This window comes from Morone saxatilis, unplaced genomic scaffold (genome assembly GCF_004916995.1).
Source record: "Morone saxatilis isolate NCDOM2014 unplaced genomic scaffold, NCSU_SB_2.0 Contig16, whole genome shotgun sequence".
Taxonomy (NCBI): domain Eukaryota; kingdom Metazoa; phylum Chordata; class Actinopteri; family Moronidae; genus Morone; species Morone saxatilis.
Window position 1 is genome coordinate 8,279,351 of NW_023339718.1, and position 13,578 is coordinate 8,292,928.

Sequence of the window (13,578 nt, forward strand, 5' to 3'; positions counted from 1 at the left end):
ACACACACATATATTAAAAAAAAAAAGATTACAATGACAAGTCATATATGCTTTTGCCAAAAAATGGGAAAATATGCAGGTCTCACAGAGAGCACAGAAGAAGCAGACATATTTATACCTTGAGCCACAAGACAACAGCCAACTGAATTATTGTGTGCATAATTTCTAAGCTCCACTGTACTCTCCTCTCTCCCCTCCTCCACTTTGTTTTAGTGGCCGTGTGAACAGCCGGTGGAAAAAAAAAGAAGAAGAGACTATTTATGCAGTGACAAAAAGCAACCAGAAAAGGAAGCAGAAAGTCTTTAAAATCAAAGTGCAGATTTCCTTTGTTTGGCCAACAGATTTTTAATAAACACAGCAGACAGTCTGCAGGAACTACAGGATCACATTTTTGAAGAATAAAAAGTAGATTTGCCGCAAACTGCAGGGCTGTAACTTTTCAACAAGCACTTCAGACAAAACTTTTAAAGTCTGGAGAAACGTATTGAGAGGCTCATCCTTCTTTTAAATTCTCATTCTTACAATCCCTGCAGCCACTCTGCGAGCTGGGTTATCCGAGGCGACTCAGTGAGTGTGTGTGTGTGTGTGCTTCAAATGTTTCAAACTGCAGAAACTATGTCACTCAGTACAAAACAAATGCACATAATGTCCTCTCAAGCCTTTTAAAAACTACATCCACACACTGTCATCTCTCTAAACGCGTCCCTCTGGCCGATCTCTGCAAGCTCCACAAACACATTCGTGGCATGTTTCTACCTCCACATAAAAAAAAGGTAAATCACACAGCGTAGTACAAAAAAAAAGGGGAAAAAAATCTCACCAGCTTTACAGGGATCCTTATAGTCGATCGCGTCTGATGTGGCAGTGGGGTCCACATAGTAGCCCGGATCAATCGCCTCCAAATCGATCGCCAATATCACGCCGAGACAGGATAGAAGAAACAAACATCTCGCCGTGAGATCCATTATTGTGGTGGGGGAAACGGCGAAAGGCGAGGGATAAAGGTAAAGGAAGAGAGAGGGACAGAGAGAGAGGGAGAGAGAGAAAGAGAGAGAGAGAGAGAGTGAGAGAGAGAGAAATGGGAGGTTTTTTTGGGGGAAACGAGATCCCTCCGGAGGGCGGGTTTTAAATCCAGCCTCTCTCCGGTGTCTTCTTGGCTCTGGGGGCAGTGATTTCTGTCCTCCAGCCGGAGCTTCGGGCTAGTGCAGAGTACTGCCTGAGAAACTTTGATGATATGGCAGCTCCACAGGGGCGGTGAAAATGCCCTTTTCCTCGGTGATACCACTGTGCATTTGTATTGCTCCCTGGTCGGCCCATGAGGGGTCCTTGAAGAGCCTATGAGAGACTATAATTTGGCTCACTAGATATTATCTCTTTCGTGAAGAATGATAATGTGGTGATAGTTTCCCCTCTGCGGTCTCCACAGTCCTCCGTTTATAGCTATAGACCTTCATTAAATCGACCAAAGTAAAGACACCATCATATTTGGCTCCCTGGGGCACGAGCTTGTTAAAAAAAGGGGCCCTGTGACGTCCAGCTTTGACTGTCACGTGTATAAAAGTGCGTAAAATTCAAAAGTTTAAATAAAATTGTACTTACATGATACATTTAAGGTTATTATTATTATTTACAGTTTAATTAAACTCCTTTACACTCAAACTCTTGACTTCGCGTTCATTTATTTCTTTCTTTCCCTTTAACACGCACGAGCTGCACGAGACGGCCTAGCAGATACGCGCGCACTATTTACGCACGCACATCATTCACACGTGCGCACTCCGACCGCCCACTCGCGCTATCACACGCACAAACAAACAAACAGGCAAACAAACAAACAAACAGACTGAGCTTGACCTTCGTGGAGTAGGCTTTACTCACATATGAGGAGTCACGAGCAAAACTGAAGTGGTTAGAGCGCCACCTGTCGGTAATTCACGGAACATTGCATTGAGATTAGGAAATAAACTAGCGACGCGTTGGTCAGCGAGAAAAAAGCTCAGAAACTGGCAGTGGGGTTCAGCATATAACCAGTCTGAAGCCATTTAAAGCCTACATTTACTTATTATAGTAATTAATGATGTATATCACTGATTCATTGGTTCTTCATCTTTACAATACTGTCTGCTTTTTTCGCCAGCAGCTCTGTTGTTCTCTGTCTCACTGGAATTATCTATCCTGTCCCTGCCTATTACATACAAAGCCGGTTTTATATAAGAGGGACGAGACACGCTCCTCTATCTTATCTGACTGCTGCCTATGTTTGGAATTTAAGACAGGATGTCTGCTGAGATGAGTGGGCTGTATTTATACTCTTGCTGTAAACACAGCAGTATAATCATCACACATGCGAGTGAGCGCCTTCATTATATTTTGAATAAGAGGAGTTTCTTAGCTTGCTTAATGCTAAGAGTGTTGAACTCACAGGACCAAATATTTAGATTAGCAAACAGGCAACACAGTTGAGTGTTCTTTTACTATGGCAGTTTCAAGCAAAAAGTCCATATACAGTGCAGATGGGAAATATTGCCTTATACAGTAGTTTAAACTATGGAACATGAGGTTATAGAGGAAACAAATGCAACAAATATTGTTTATCATGAATACCAACAAACATGACCTGTTCATATATTGTAGCTTTTTGTGTCTATTTTTCAAGTGTCTATTATTCAAAGTGAGCATTGCACAAGTGCACAGTCAACGCCAGTTACACTGTAGCTTCTGCAATCACATGATTATGACCAATAGTGACATTTAATGTGTTGAAATTTAGTCCTTACTCTAACAGATTTTAGGCCTGTCGTACAGTGAAGTTGCTTGTTATGGTGAAAGAAAACTGCTGCACAAAAAGCAATTATTATGATGAAATACTGTAATGATGTGAACGTAATGTACTATTATTACTTATCTCACAAATGGAGATATCTAAAATGCTCCACACACAAGACATGACATTCCCGGTAATTACACTTGTCATCATACTAGCCTATGATAAATGAAATGCAAAAGGGATCAGGACAAAGGGATTTAAACTTAATATACACTTTTTTTTATAAATTGTAGTGGTGTTATAACAGTCCAGGTTTATCCTCACATGATAGCATTTTCTCCCAAGAGGATAACATGTGATCATGTTGCGTATCTGGCTGTCAGAATTTGCTCATGAACGTTAAAGATGTGAGAAGAGAGCGCAGGCTGTAGCATGAGGACCTCCATAGCATTGTTAGTAGAGCCGGTGCTACCCATCTGTACATAGAGGTAAAGCATCGTAGTGGCTCAGCCGCAGCGAGCAGCGACTGCCTGGCCTTTTTTCCAACCATCTCGACGGGGGAGCTCTCTGGAGGTGACACAGGGTTCTGCGTGTTGTGGTGTGGTGTGGTCATCATTGCAAGGAGGGCACAGTCTCATCAGCAGGCCGTGGCTCCCAGAGGCCTCTGGCACAGCACCAGCTTACATCAGGTGTATCACCGAATGGAAACCGCGAGCCGAGATTGTCACTGCTGTTAAAAAAAGGCAGAGTGAAATGAATGAACTCACAGTCAAGAAAATGTGATAATGAAGCTATTTATATGAAAGTATTTAAGGACAAGGAAATGTTTGACATTGACGTCTTTGGCTCTAGAAGTTACTGACAAGAACTTTAGAGTGCGAACAGTATCTCCAATAATTTAGTTTTCAGCCATATCAGATGAATGCAGCGTTCTTTTGTACACAGCCTCCCTTTTAAATTAAGATAACACTTGATGATGTCGCTGAGGAAGTTTTTTTCACTCTGTATTCATGGCAGGTTTTTATGTGATTCCCTATCATGATTTTAAGTCACAATAAGAAAAACGACTACTCAGCTTTCACTTATTTATCAAAATACTAAACTCTAAAATCAGAGGGCATCTGTGAAAACAGCTGCTCTATAAAACAAGGTCTTCAATTAAATGAAGTAAAAGCTGTTGTCCACACTTCAACGTTCCACTCAGTGTGATTTGAAACAATAATGAACCGTATCAGTGTGCTTCTGTTTATGCACTTAAAACCTCAGTATGTGCATTAATTGCTGATTTGTGTGCAACTTAAATTGCACATTAAGCTGCCAAATACCAAGATGAATTAGGTAAAGATTTACTATTTAGGCTAGGCTATTAATCATTGATTAATTAATACTCTCCACAAAAATAGTTGTGGTCAGCAAAATTATTTCATGGCATTGTGGTTGCCATGGCAGTGAAGTGACCCATAAAGATAGATTTCCTTGGGTTGTATGGAAACAATGTGGGCATTGTGAAAGCAAAAAAGGCAAATGTTGCATGAATCAACACGTTGAAGCCAACACGTGCCATCACATTAGAGATAACAGGAGATGTAAGTATGTAATGCGCCCACATTGAGAGCCATTGGATGCTTTGATGAGACACACCTTGGGCTCATGGGTGCGAGCTGACGTCACAATTTCACCAGCTTGGCTGAAAGATCCCACTCTACTCGGCTGTGCTCCTCGAAGGGTCACCGTTATCGAAGTGGGGGCTTTCTGCCCTACTGACACACAAACAAAACTGCTCAGCACTAACAGCTAGACATGCTTATCCTCAACATACACTTAAAATGGACGGGCATTTGATTATGTGGTTAGGTTAGCAAATTAAAATAATAGCAGGGTGTTTGACAATGAACATAATGAGAAGTAAAAGCAAATCTGGAGTTTTAGTTAAGTGAGAAATACAACTGATTCACACTTAAAGAAAAAAAAAACAGAAGCGATGAAAACATGAGTTTGATTCCAGTCTTTATTGTAACAACAGGAACAAAGCTTGGGTAATGCCATGTGCTAGTTTTATTGCTTTTAAACACGTCTTTTTGAAAGGTCAGCATTCATACTTATTGATATTAGAAGCAGGTGATTTAATGGAAGGGTTTACAAATTGTTACCACATGAAGAGGCAAACAAAATAAACAAAAACATGAAATGACTCTTAAACAAACAAATCTGACATACAAAAGCAGCCTGGATTGAAGTTTTGGGTATCTTATTAAATTTGGTCAACCATACCAACATTGACTTTAACTTAATTCACATCTGTATCAAATGGTTTCATACCTTTATATTTTACATTTGCATCCATTTCTACATAAACATAATGTGTCGAGCATGAGCTGGGAATTTTGACCATACATTTCCCTCTTTCTGTCGCACGCCGCTGATCTGCCTTCTGATGCTGTATTAGCTGCACATCCGACTCTAACCTTGTAACAGCCATGTTCTTCCGGGCAACCTATCTACACATCGACAGAGCTGTCCTCTACTGCGGTAGTCCTCCCTGGCTTACAGACATCCTGAACTACTGTTTCCAAAACAAAGGATGTATGAACCCTGGGCATTCAACGTGGCCGTCGTGTTTTGGCAGTTCGAGACATACCAGCGGTCTGATTGGTGATGTGCGCCAAACCGGGCAAGCTGCTGGCAAGTTTAGCCAGCCCGCCATTGGTGAGCAGCTGGTGGATAGCGGTGGTTTTAGCCACTCCTCCTGTGGTGACCACAGGCACTGCCCGGAGCAGAGTACTGCTGCTGGTACCGACGGAGCTCAGGACCTGACCCTGGGGCTTGCCACAAACCGCCTGAGGGTGGAGAAGAGGAAGACAAACAAATAGTGTAAGGTTTAATCATATGTGTGTACAACAACAGGCTGAGGAGGAATTTCATCTTTTAGTCATCAGTACAACTTTTGCAACACAGTCTGCACATTTTCCTGTTGTATGTACCGCTGACATGATAAAACTGTGTCGGATTTATTGTCAGCTAATGGCGGAGTTGCAGATTGCACCCAAATGAAACCCCTTGACTCAACCAAGAGTAAGGGGGAAAAAGGGGGGGGGGGTTGCAAAACTTGGAAAGGCCCTATTTAGAGCCAGTGTTTGGTTTGTTTGTTCTGAGCTACTGATGAGACACGGCGGTATAACATCAAGGACCTGCTGTAGATAAAAACAGCTAATTCTAAGGCAAGGCAGGCACCTTTACTAGCCATTTCTGGGCAAAAAATGAATAATAAAGATTAGGTCTGGAGCCATAATAAGTATTTGAGCCTTATAATGCTAATTCCTGTAAGCCAGCAGTGTGGTGAAAGCAAACAAATCGGCTCATGCACTTTTAAATTCACTATTTTCTTTCTTTGGATTTGGAATCCACATTTTAGTTGACAAATGTTTTTTATTCTGAGGGCAGGCGTTTCCACGACCCATCACCTCCATTTGGTCCCGGACCTTCGGACTTTTCAGTGTGGTCCGAACCAAAATTCAGGTGAGAAAGCGTGCCACGGACCCACGGTCCCGGATCAAAAGACCGAACAATCCGTCTGAACTAAAAGAGTGTCTCCGTCCGATCAAATCTGAACCAATTAGTGTCTTTGTCTTACAGTATGAAACACTTTTTGGAATGCGCTTCGTGACTTTCGGACCGAATTACGAGGCAAGTCTAGGCAATACGTACGCCATAGAAGCAACACAGAAAAATAATACGGAAGAAAACCCCCGCCCAGAACAAGCAAAATGAGTGGCTCGAAGTACTGGCGGAGAAGAGGCTAGAATTCACATGTTCTCAATCTTTCAATTTTAAAATCCATTAATTTCAATTTTAATCTCCTTTCCTGTCGCGACGATATACTTTTTTGCACTACGAGAACGGACGGTGGTGGCTCGCAGAGTCATTGTGCTTGCAGTTAGTGGCTGACGTTGTTGCTCTGGTAGTAATCCCATAATTAACACAATCAGATTTGTTCATTCATGTGTCCATGTCATAGTAGGAAAAAGGACTACCCCCCAAAATGATTCAACACCTCAACGTCAGATCGGCACGCCCCATCTACTACGGTCCGGACCCTGTGGTATTAGTTTTAGCTAGGTGGCCCTATAGAAACTGGCAACTGCGTGAAAATATTTGTAATTGTATTCTGTGAATCTGTTAACTGTGAATGGCAGACAGATTCTATTGGAAGACATAGATACGTATTTTTGTATACAACACGTGTGATAAAAGGCAAGAAATTAACTAGAGATGCCAATAGAGATGGATTAATTCACCTATACACAGCATCTACTCTCGGAAAAGTGGTTTTTCATGTTTTAGCCAACTAACAAAATTGTACATACTACATAATACTCTGAAAAATATAGTAGTCAGTCAGTATAGTGTAAATGGTTCCTTGTGACTGGGCCTTAAACAAGCCTTCCACTGTGGTCACTCGACTCATTATGTAATGTAACCATGTAAGCAAGAGGTACCTGGGAGCTGCCTGTGTTGGTTACTGTGGAGGGCAAACTAGGAGCTTTGGTGCCGATCTCCTGAAGACTGAAACTTAGGCCTTGTAGCAGACTGCTGGCGGAAGACGCTGCACACAAACACAAAGAAAGTGAATCAATGGGACTGAAATGTAGGTGAAATCAATGCCAAAAAAATATTAACACAACAACTCCCACCCAATGCCCCCCCACAGGCCTAAACTAGATGGACACACATACACACACACACACAAACAGACCATATGAAAGTCATGTCCAAAGGTTAAGGTTTGGGACAGCGACAGACAGCGATGGCGCAAGAGGTGATCAATGATGATGTTTGCTTGAATATATTGTCCTCACACACTGTTCTTATCCAGTGTTCAAACTTTCATCTCACTCTGAAAAGTGGTTAGAACTGCACTGTGTGTTGAGGCTACTGTGCTGAGATTAGCTGCACAGAGTGCAAACAGGCGTGCAGGGCAGGAGAGGACAGAGATACCTTGGGCAGTAGCCGGAGCTTGCGCCTGGACTGGTGTGGAGGACCCTGACACCATGCAAGGCTGCACGCTGTTGAATGAGCTGGAGCCTGGGGACAGGGCACCAGACATCTCTGAGAGACTACCAGACCTGCAGTGACACACATAACCACCAATCTACTCAGGTGCTAACCCAGCAAATGCTGTTTGGCCATCACTCAGCTCACAAACTCCGAGTACACCACTCATCAATCCCTCTGCACCAGACACACATTTGTCCAATAGGGTGGGAGTGGGCATGGCTGCAGGCATGGTTAGGGGGTTTAAGCGCTCTATACTGAATGTGTAGCAGGACAGGCTAGCTTACCGCTGGCCTGTCAGAAGTCCAGAGAGCTCCTTGGCTCCAGCCACAGTCTGTCCCACTGTCACTGTTAAGGGCTTCCCAGAAACACCCACTGCATGGAAAAAGGATCGTATCATGATGGTCCGTTATGTAACTTTGAAAAAAAGAGACACTTGATATGGCCGTTCTTTAGAAAAAGGCTGAAACAATTACCAAGCTCTACTAGGTAGTTATGCAATACAGGTACCATACTTTTTCAGGAATAAATGGTTTTCTACTTTCACTTTTGCAATACTGTGAACCAAATGAAAAACATGTTTCTCTTCTTATCATTCCATCTAGAGATCTGTATGAAGGTAAGCTGCTCAGAATTTCAGATTTTCCCCACCGTCTGCCCTCTACTGATTTTATCGATCCGCAAGACAACAAAGAACCGTATCTGTTTACTCAACAAAAGGCCCAGGCACAATTTATCAATGTGTTAAAAAAATAGAGGATGAATCCTCCAAAGTATATATTAAACTACTGCTTATAGATTGTCATACACAAGTAATGAAGTAAGGATACCCGTTTTTGTACCTTCCTGTGCAGCAGGGCTGATAGTGCCCCCTGCTGACTCGCTTTGGGAAACAATGGTGACCTTGATCTTGGCTCTCTTGGAGGCTTTGCTTGGCGTGGGACTAGGAGTCTGCCTCCTCTTGCCATGGGACCTCAGTTCATCTCTGTCCAGGCCCTCCATCTGATCACTGGTCACTGGCACTGCACAAACAAACAAACACATACACACACATAAGTACACTTATTCACTAGACTGCTGAGGTGACTTGAACCTGGGCTGTTTTATCCTTCTGTAACCCTACCATTGATTTTATATCTTTTTTTAAAGCTATTTCCTATTGTTATATAATCCTGCCTTTAAGAAGTGCTCAGCAATACTTTTACAAGAAGTATTTTAGTATGTGACATTAATATAAAATTAGGGCAATGGAAACAAGGAAAGAAGCGAAGAGACACAGAGGAAAGAGATAGGAAGAGGGACAGACACTTACCAAAAATACAAGGAGGGGTGCCAGGAGGAAGATTTTTCCTCACTAGCATGTTTTGTTTCATAAAAGCAGCAAACTGAGCTGGAATGAATCGGAAAAAAAGCCGGAAAGGAAAGTTGTAGGAAGAGAAGAGACAGAGGATGAGAGGAGAGTATTTCAGTCACGTTCCATCTTGCCCCCTCAGATGTCGTGACGTGATAAATCTTTTAAAAACGTATGCAATTAGTTTCACATCTCACATACCACCCAGTCTGCCTAGCTGGGGCAGATTTTTGCAAAATTCAGCAGAAGTTGAGGTGAATGACTCATTGTGACAAGTTTACATAAACAAGTGGGGCAGATGTGAGAGTTGTGTTTAAGCACAGGTATCGTGGATCACTGCGCACATGTAGGTGAACGTGAATGCGCTCAAAGTCGGGTGTAGTGATGAACTAACCTTGAGCCTGCTTGTGAGTGAGTACTGTGCCAGAGCGCTGCATGTGTGTCTTAAGGAGCTGCGTGGCTGTGATCAGACTGGACTTCTGTGCTGGAGACAGACCAGACGTCTTGGGTTTGGGACTTGAGGTGGGACTGCTACAGACACTAGACAGATCCTGAGGACACAGTGAAGAGGAGAAACACCCGATGAGTAATCATTTGTAATACCTTAAATACACAATGTTATACTTTGATTTGAACATGATGACAGCCAGCGCAAATGAGGTCTGTATATTCCTCTCAAATGCAGTGTACAAACCTTTAGTATTATTAGAAATGAAAACCAAAGAATATATTGGATACTTGCATCACTGTGTTATGAACCAAACGCACAAAAACAAAGACACATACTCTAAATAAGAAGAACAAACTGGGGTCCTGTCTTTCTTAAATAATTTTCAGCAAGGAAAAGTTGGTATGACAGACGTGTCAACACCAAGGCTCACAAGTTTCTCTGAATTTCTCGTTCAAACCACCTGAATCTTGTAAATGGTGAGTGGAGGAAGTGAAAACCCGTCAAACACAATCTTTGAACTCAACAAAAATGAGAAAATGTGAAAGCATGTCAGTTCCTTTTGAGGAAGACAATGGTTTTTAAACACTCCCACTCCCACCACTACCACTCTTATTTTGCATCATTTTCCCACGATTGGATAGCTAGTCTAATACTTCCTCATTTTTGGGGATACAAATTAAACAAGGCCACCATTAGATGTGAAGCAACTGTATTTAATTATTATTCCATGTAGAAACAGAAATATTACTTTAAGTACTGGTTTGGGTGGTTCATCTAAAGGTTAAAATAAGTGGCACTTCTACCCCTTTGAAAATGTTGGTAACTGTAGCCGCTGTTAACTGACCTCTGAACCTGATGGTGAGATGGGAACTCTAAGCGCGGGGGAGGATGGTCGTCCTCTATCCATGTCAAAGGGAAGCTCCCGTCGAAGTCTTTTCTTCTTTTCCGTGTCCATGTCTCTCATCTCTCCTGAGCCATGGCCGTGGCCCTCCGCCCGTGTGAGGACACCTGACAAGAAGTCAGCTATCTCATCCTGCAGATCAGTGAAGAAAGAAGATGAAAAAGGTACTTTAGAGGATGAGAAACCCTCCAGAGAAAACTGTGTAAATTGAGCATTTACACTGAAAAGGACCAACCTGAATGCAGCGGTCCACCATGGTCTGTGTCAGTCCATCTGACTTCATCTTCGCTGAATTGATTCTTTGGAGGGAGACCATTTCGTGTTACTATTACTTCTGAATGATGATAAAATCCTTATAGTCCACTAGAAAGAATATGATATGACATGATTTCTACTCCTAAAAGCACAGATCAGAGTGGTGACTGACCTGATGTTGTCGTCTGCTCCTCCCACCACTACCATGCTGTTGTCGGCCCTCAGCTTTTCTCTGAACTCCTCCATTCCTTCTATGCTACACTGCAGAGCATTTTGGCCAACCACAAACAATACTGGGGTCTTCATGTCCAGCAACGGGTCATCCACATCCTGCAAACAGGGAATACATTAACATTCACTACAATTACTGACATGAAGACAAAAGTTGTTTTCTTAGTAGAAATGATGAAACAATATAAATATTAACATCTAAAAGTAAAAATGTATATCATTGGAAGATAAAGATCTTACCCCTCGTGGCCCGTTGACTGTAAGCAGGGGGAAGCCGAGACACACCACAGCGGTCAGATACTCCATAAGGGATACCTGTAATATATCAGTATTAGTCAAATTATTTGCATTATTTCCAGGGGTGAAAACCACATTTCCTCACATTAGATCACTGTGATAGGTTATAAAAAGTCTTACGTGACAAGCGATGAGAGCACCAGCGTTCCAGCCGACCAGAATGATGGGTTTGTGTGGAAAGTGACTGTGAACCTGTTGGTTAAAACACATGATCAGTACAGCTGCAGATATGATCACTGAGGTGTTAAAAAAACACTGCTGAGACGAGATGGTGGTTGGTGATGGTTTAATGTGCACATTAGGGTTGCAACTAACGATTATTTTCACTATCGATTAATCTGTTGATCATTTTCCCAATTAATCGATTAGTTGTTTGGTCCATAAAATGTCAGGAAATTGTGAAAAATGTTGATCACTCTTTCTCAAAGCCAAATGTTACCTCCTCAAAAGTCTTGTTTTACCCACCACCCAAAGACATTTGGTTTACCATCATGGACTAAAGAAATCAGAAAATATTCACATTTGGAAAAGCTGAATTCAAATTTCTTCTTCAAAAATAATTCATAACTCTTGTTTGATTATCAAAATTGTTGCAATTAATTTAGTAGTTGACAACCAATCGCTTAATGGTTGCAGTTCTAGTGCACACAGTGATCATTGTCTGTGTATATATATAGAAACATAAACAAGACTGAATAATGAAATAAAAAGCAACTTTATTCTGAACCGACCAACATCAACTTCACAAACAGTGAATCACACTGCAACTACAGTCACAAAGAGTATGTACTAAATAAAAACTGAACATCCTACCTCCATGACCTTGGCCCTGACAGTGCCTAACATGTGCTCTAGGCACTGCGTAATGCCAATATTTGCTCCGCTGTTGACATGACTGTGCACTGGAATGACCTGACAAAGAAAAATATTTGTTATAGGCACTTTTCTGAGACTCATAAAACCTTGAATTCTTTGTTAACACACATACATTCAACTGAGTGAGACTTCAGACCTTTCCCAAACAAGAGAGCTGCGACTGCCAGAATCTCATTCGGCGCGAGGTAGAGAGGGCAGGATTGGTTGGGCTTGATGGTGCAATTAGGATGAGTGGGGATCCAGGAAGCTTGCTCTGAAAAAGAAGACAGAGAGGCACCTGGTCTTTAACTGTTACAGTTCATGAAGAACAAAGTAGATAAAAGTTTAACATGCTTTCTATTACAGAATGAGGTTGGTTAAGTGTTACCGGTTTGTTTTGGGACAGGACTCCGACAGCTGGGTCCCAGGGCCGTTTCAGTAGCAGTGACAGGGCCTCTGCACTTGGAGCGCCAGTCTTTGCCGATGTAAGCAACATTCTGTCAATCAGCAAGGGCAACTTCCAAGACACAAAGAGGAACAGTAATGAAACAAGAATCCTAGATCTTGCAGATAATGGTTCAGATGGTTATAGACATGCATCATACCTTGCTTTTGAGAGTCTGCAGCACATCCAGGTAAGCAGCAAGCATGGCAAGGCTTAAGGATTCAATCATGGTAGTGTGTAACCACTGTGTCAGTTTGGTGTCCCAGTTCACGCTGGCTAATGCATGCCGCACCTTCCTCGCACACTTGTCCACAGCTATCCTCCGCAAAATTGGCTCATTGGAAGCCTAAAAGACACAAGATCACACAAGAGACTCAGTAATATTAAATAATTCAATTACAGGTTATTCACAGCCATGCTGTAATTTAATCTGGGGCAGGAAGTAATGTCATGTGAACAATGCACATTTACAAATATGGCTTTAGTTACACATATCACATTATAGGATGACGCTTTGCTTTAACTTTAAAAAGGTGAAACTCAAAATAAAAGGGTTTCTTTTGATAATGACACATGATGGTATAAACAGCCACATTTATTGACATTTGGCAGTTGACCAGCTAACCTGTGGAATTGTTGATAATTAAAAACAACTATATGCATCATAAATCCAGACTATAACACTGATTTTGGCCAATAAAGAATTAGTGTGGAGTCAACATTTTATAATCCCATTATAGATCTACTCTTTTACATCAGGGTCAGTCCAAACCCGAGGTTTTAGTTACAAAAAACATGTGGTACTGTTTTACAAAGTCTTTCTCTGGCAAAATGATATGTTTACTCCCAAGAGAGTACACCGTTGTGCAACAGCCTTCGACATATGGTTGCACCGAATGACGGATGACAACCATCCACGTCCGTAAACACAATCCAACAGAGCAGTGACGTAAGCTATGTAAACTACAGAGTC

The 13,578-nt window shown here is 42.0% G+C and overlaps 2 protein-coding genes across 7 annotated transcripts in view; both read right to left on the reverse strand.

Annotated features, from left to right (window-relative positions):
* Window positions 1-2,062, reverse strand: part of bmp1a (bone morphogenetic protein 1a) — a 30,818-nt gene extending 28,756 nt beyond the window's left edge. Inside the window, 1 exon segment of the mRNA XM_035658037.1 lies at window positions 821-2,062. Coding sequence (XP_035513930.1) covers window positions 821-965 — 145 coding nt within the window. The 5' untranslated portion in view covers window positions 966-2,062.
* Window positions 2,063-2,452: 390 nt separating this feature from the next.
* The window catches only part of kansl3 (KAT8 regulatory NSL complex subunit 3), a 13,298-nt gene continuing 2,172 nt past the window's right edge, over window positions 2,453-13,578 (reverse strand). The window contains exons 4-21 of one of the 6 annotated variants that reach the window (XM_035658031.1): window positions 12,766-12,951; window positions 12,549-12,677; window positions 12,318-12,434; window positions 12,119-12,217; window positions 11,426-11,497; window positions 11,249-11,323; window positions 10,950-11,107; window positions 10,758-10,821; window positions 10,466-10,654; window positions 9,565-9,721; window positions 9,132-9,209; window positions 8,662-8,841; window positions 8,107-8,194; window positions 7,763-7,890; window positions 7,264-7,370; window positions 5,406-5,604; window positions 4,409-4,527; window positions 2,453-3,497 (exon numbers count right to left, since the gene is read on the reverse strand). In XM_035658031.1, coding sequence (XP_035513924.1) covers window positions 3,492-3,497; window positions 4,409-4,527; window positions 5,406-5,604; window positions 7,264-7,370; window positions 7,763-7,890; window positions 8,107-8,194; window positions 8,662-8,841; window positions 9,132-9,209; window positions 9,565-9,721; window positions 10,466-10,654; window positions 10,758-10,821; window positions 10,950-11,107; window positions 11,249-11,323; window positions 11,426-11,497; window positions 12,119-12,217; window positions 12,318-12,434; window positions 12,549-12,677; window positions 12,766-12,951 — 2,151 coding nt within the window. In that variant the 3' untranslated portion in view covers window positions 2,453-3,491. Of the gene's footprint in view, window positions 3,498-4,408; window positions 4,528-5,405; window positions 5,605-7,263; window positions 7,371-7,762; window positions 7,891-8,106; window positions 8,195-8,661; window positions 8,842-9,131; window positions 9,210-9,564; window positions 9,722-10,465; window positions 10,655-10,757; window positions 10,822-10,949; window positions 11,108-11,248; window positions 11,324-11,425; window positions 11,498-12,118; window positions 12,218-12,317; window positions 12,435-12,548; window positions 12,678-12,765; window positions 12,952-13,578 lie in introns of those variants that run through there. The other 5 variants (XM_035658033.1, XM_035658032.1, XM_035658036.1 and 2 more) reach the window with 5 other exon arrangements.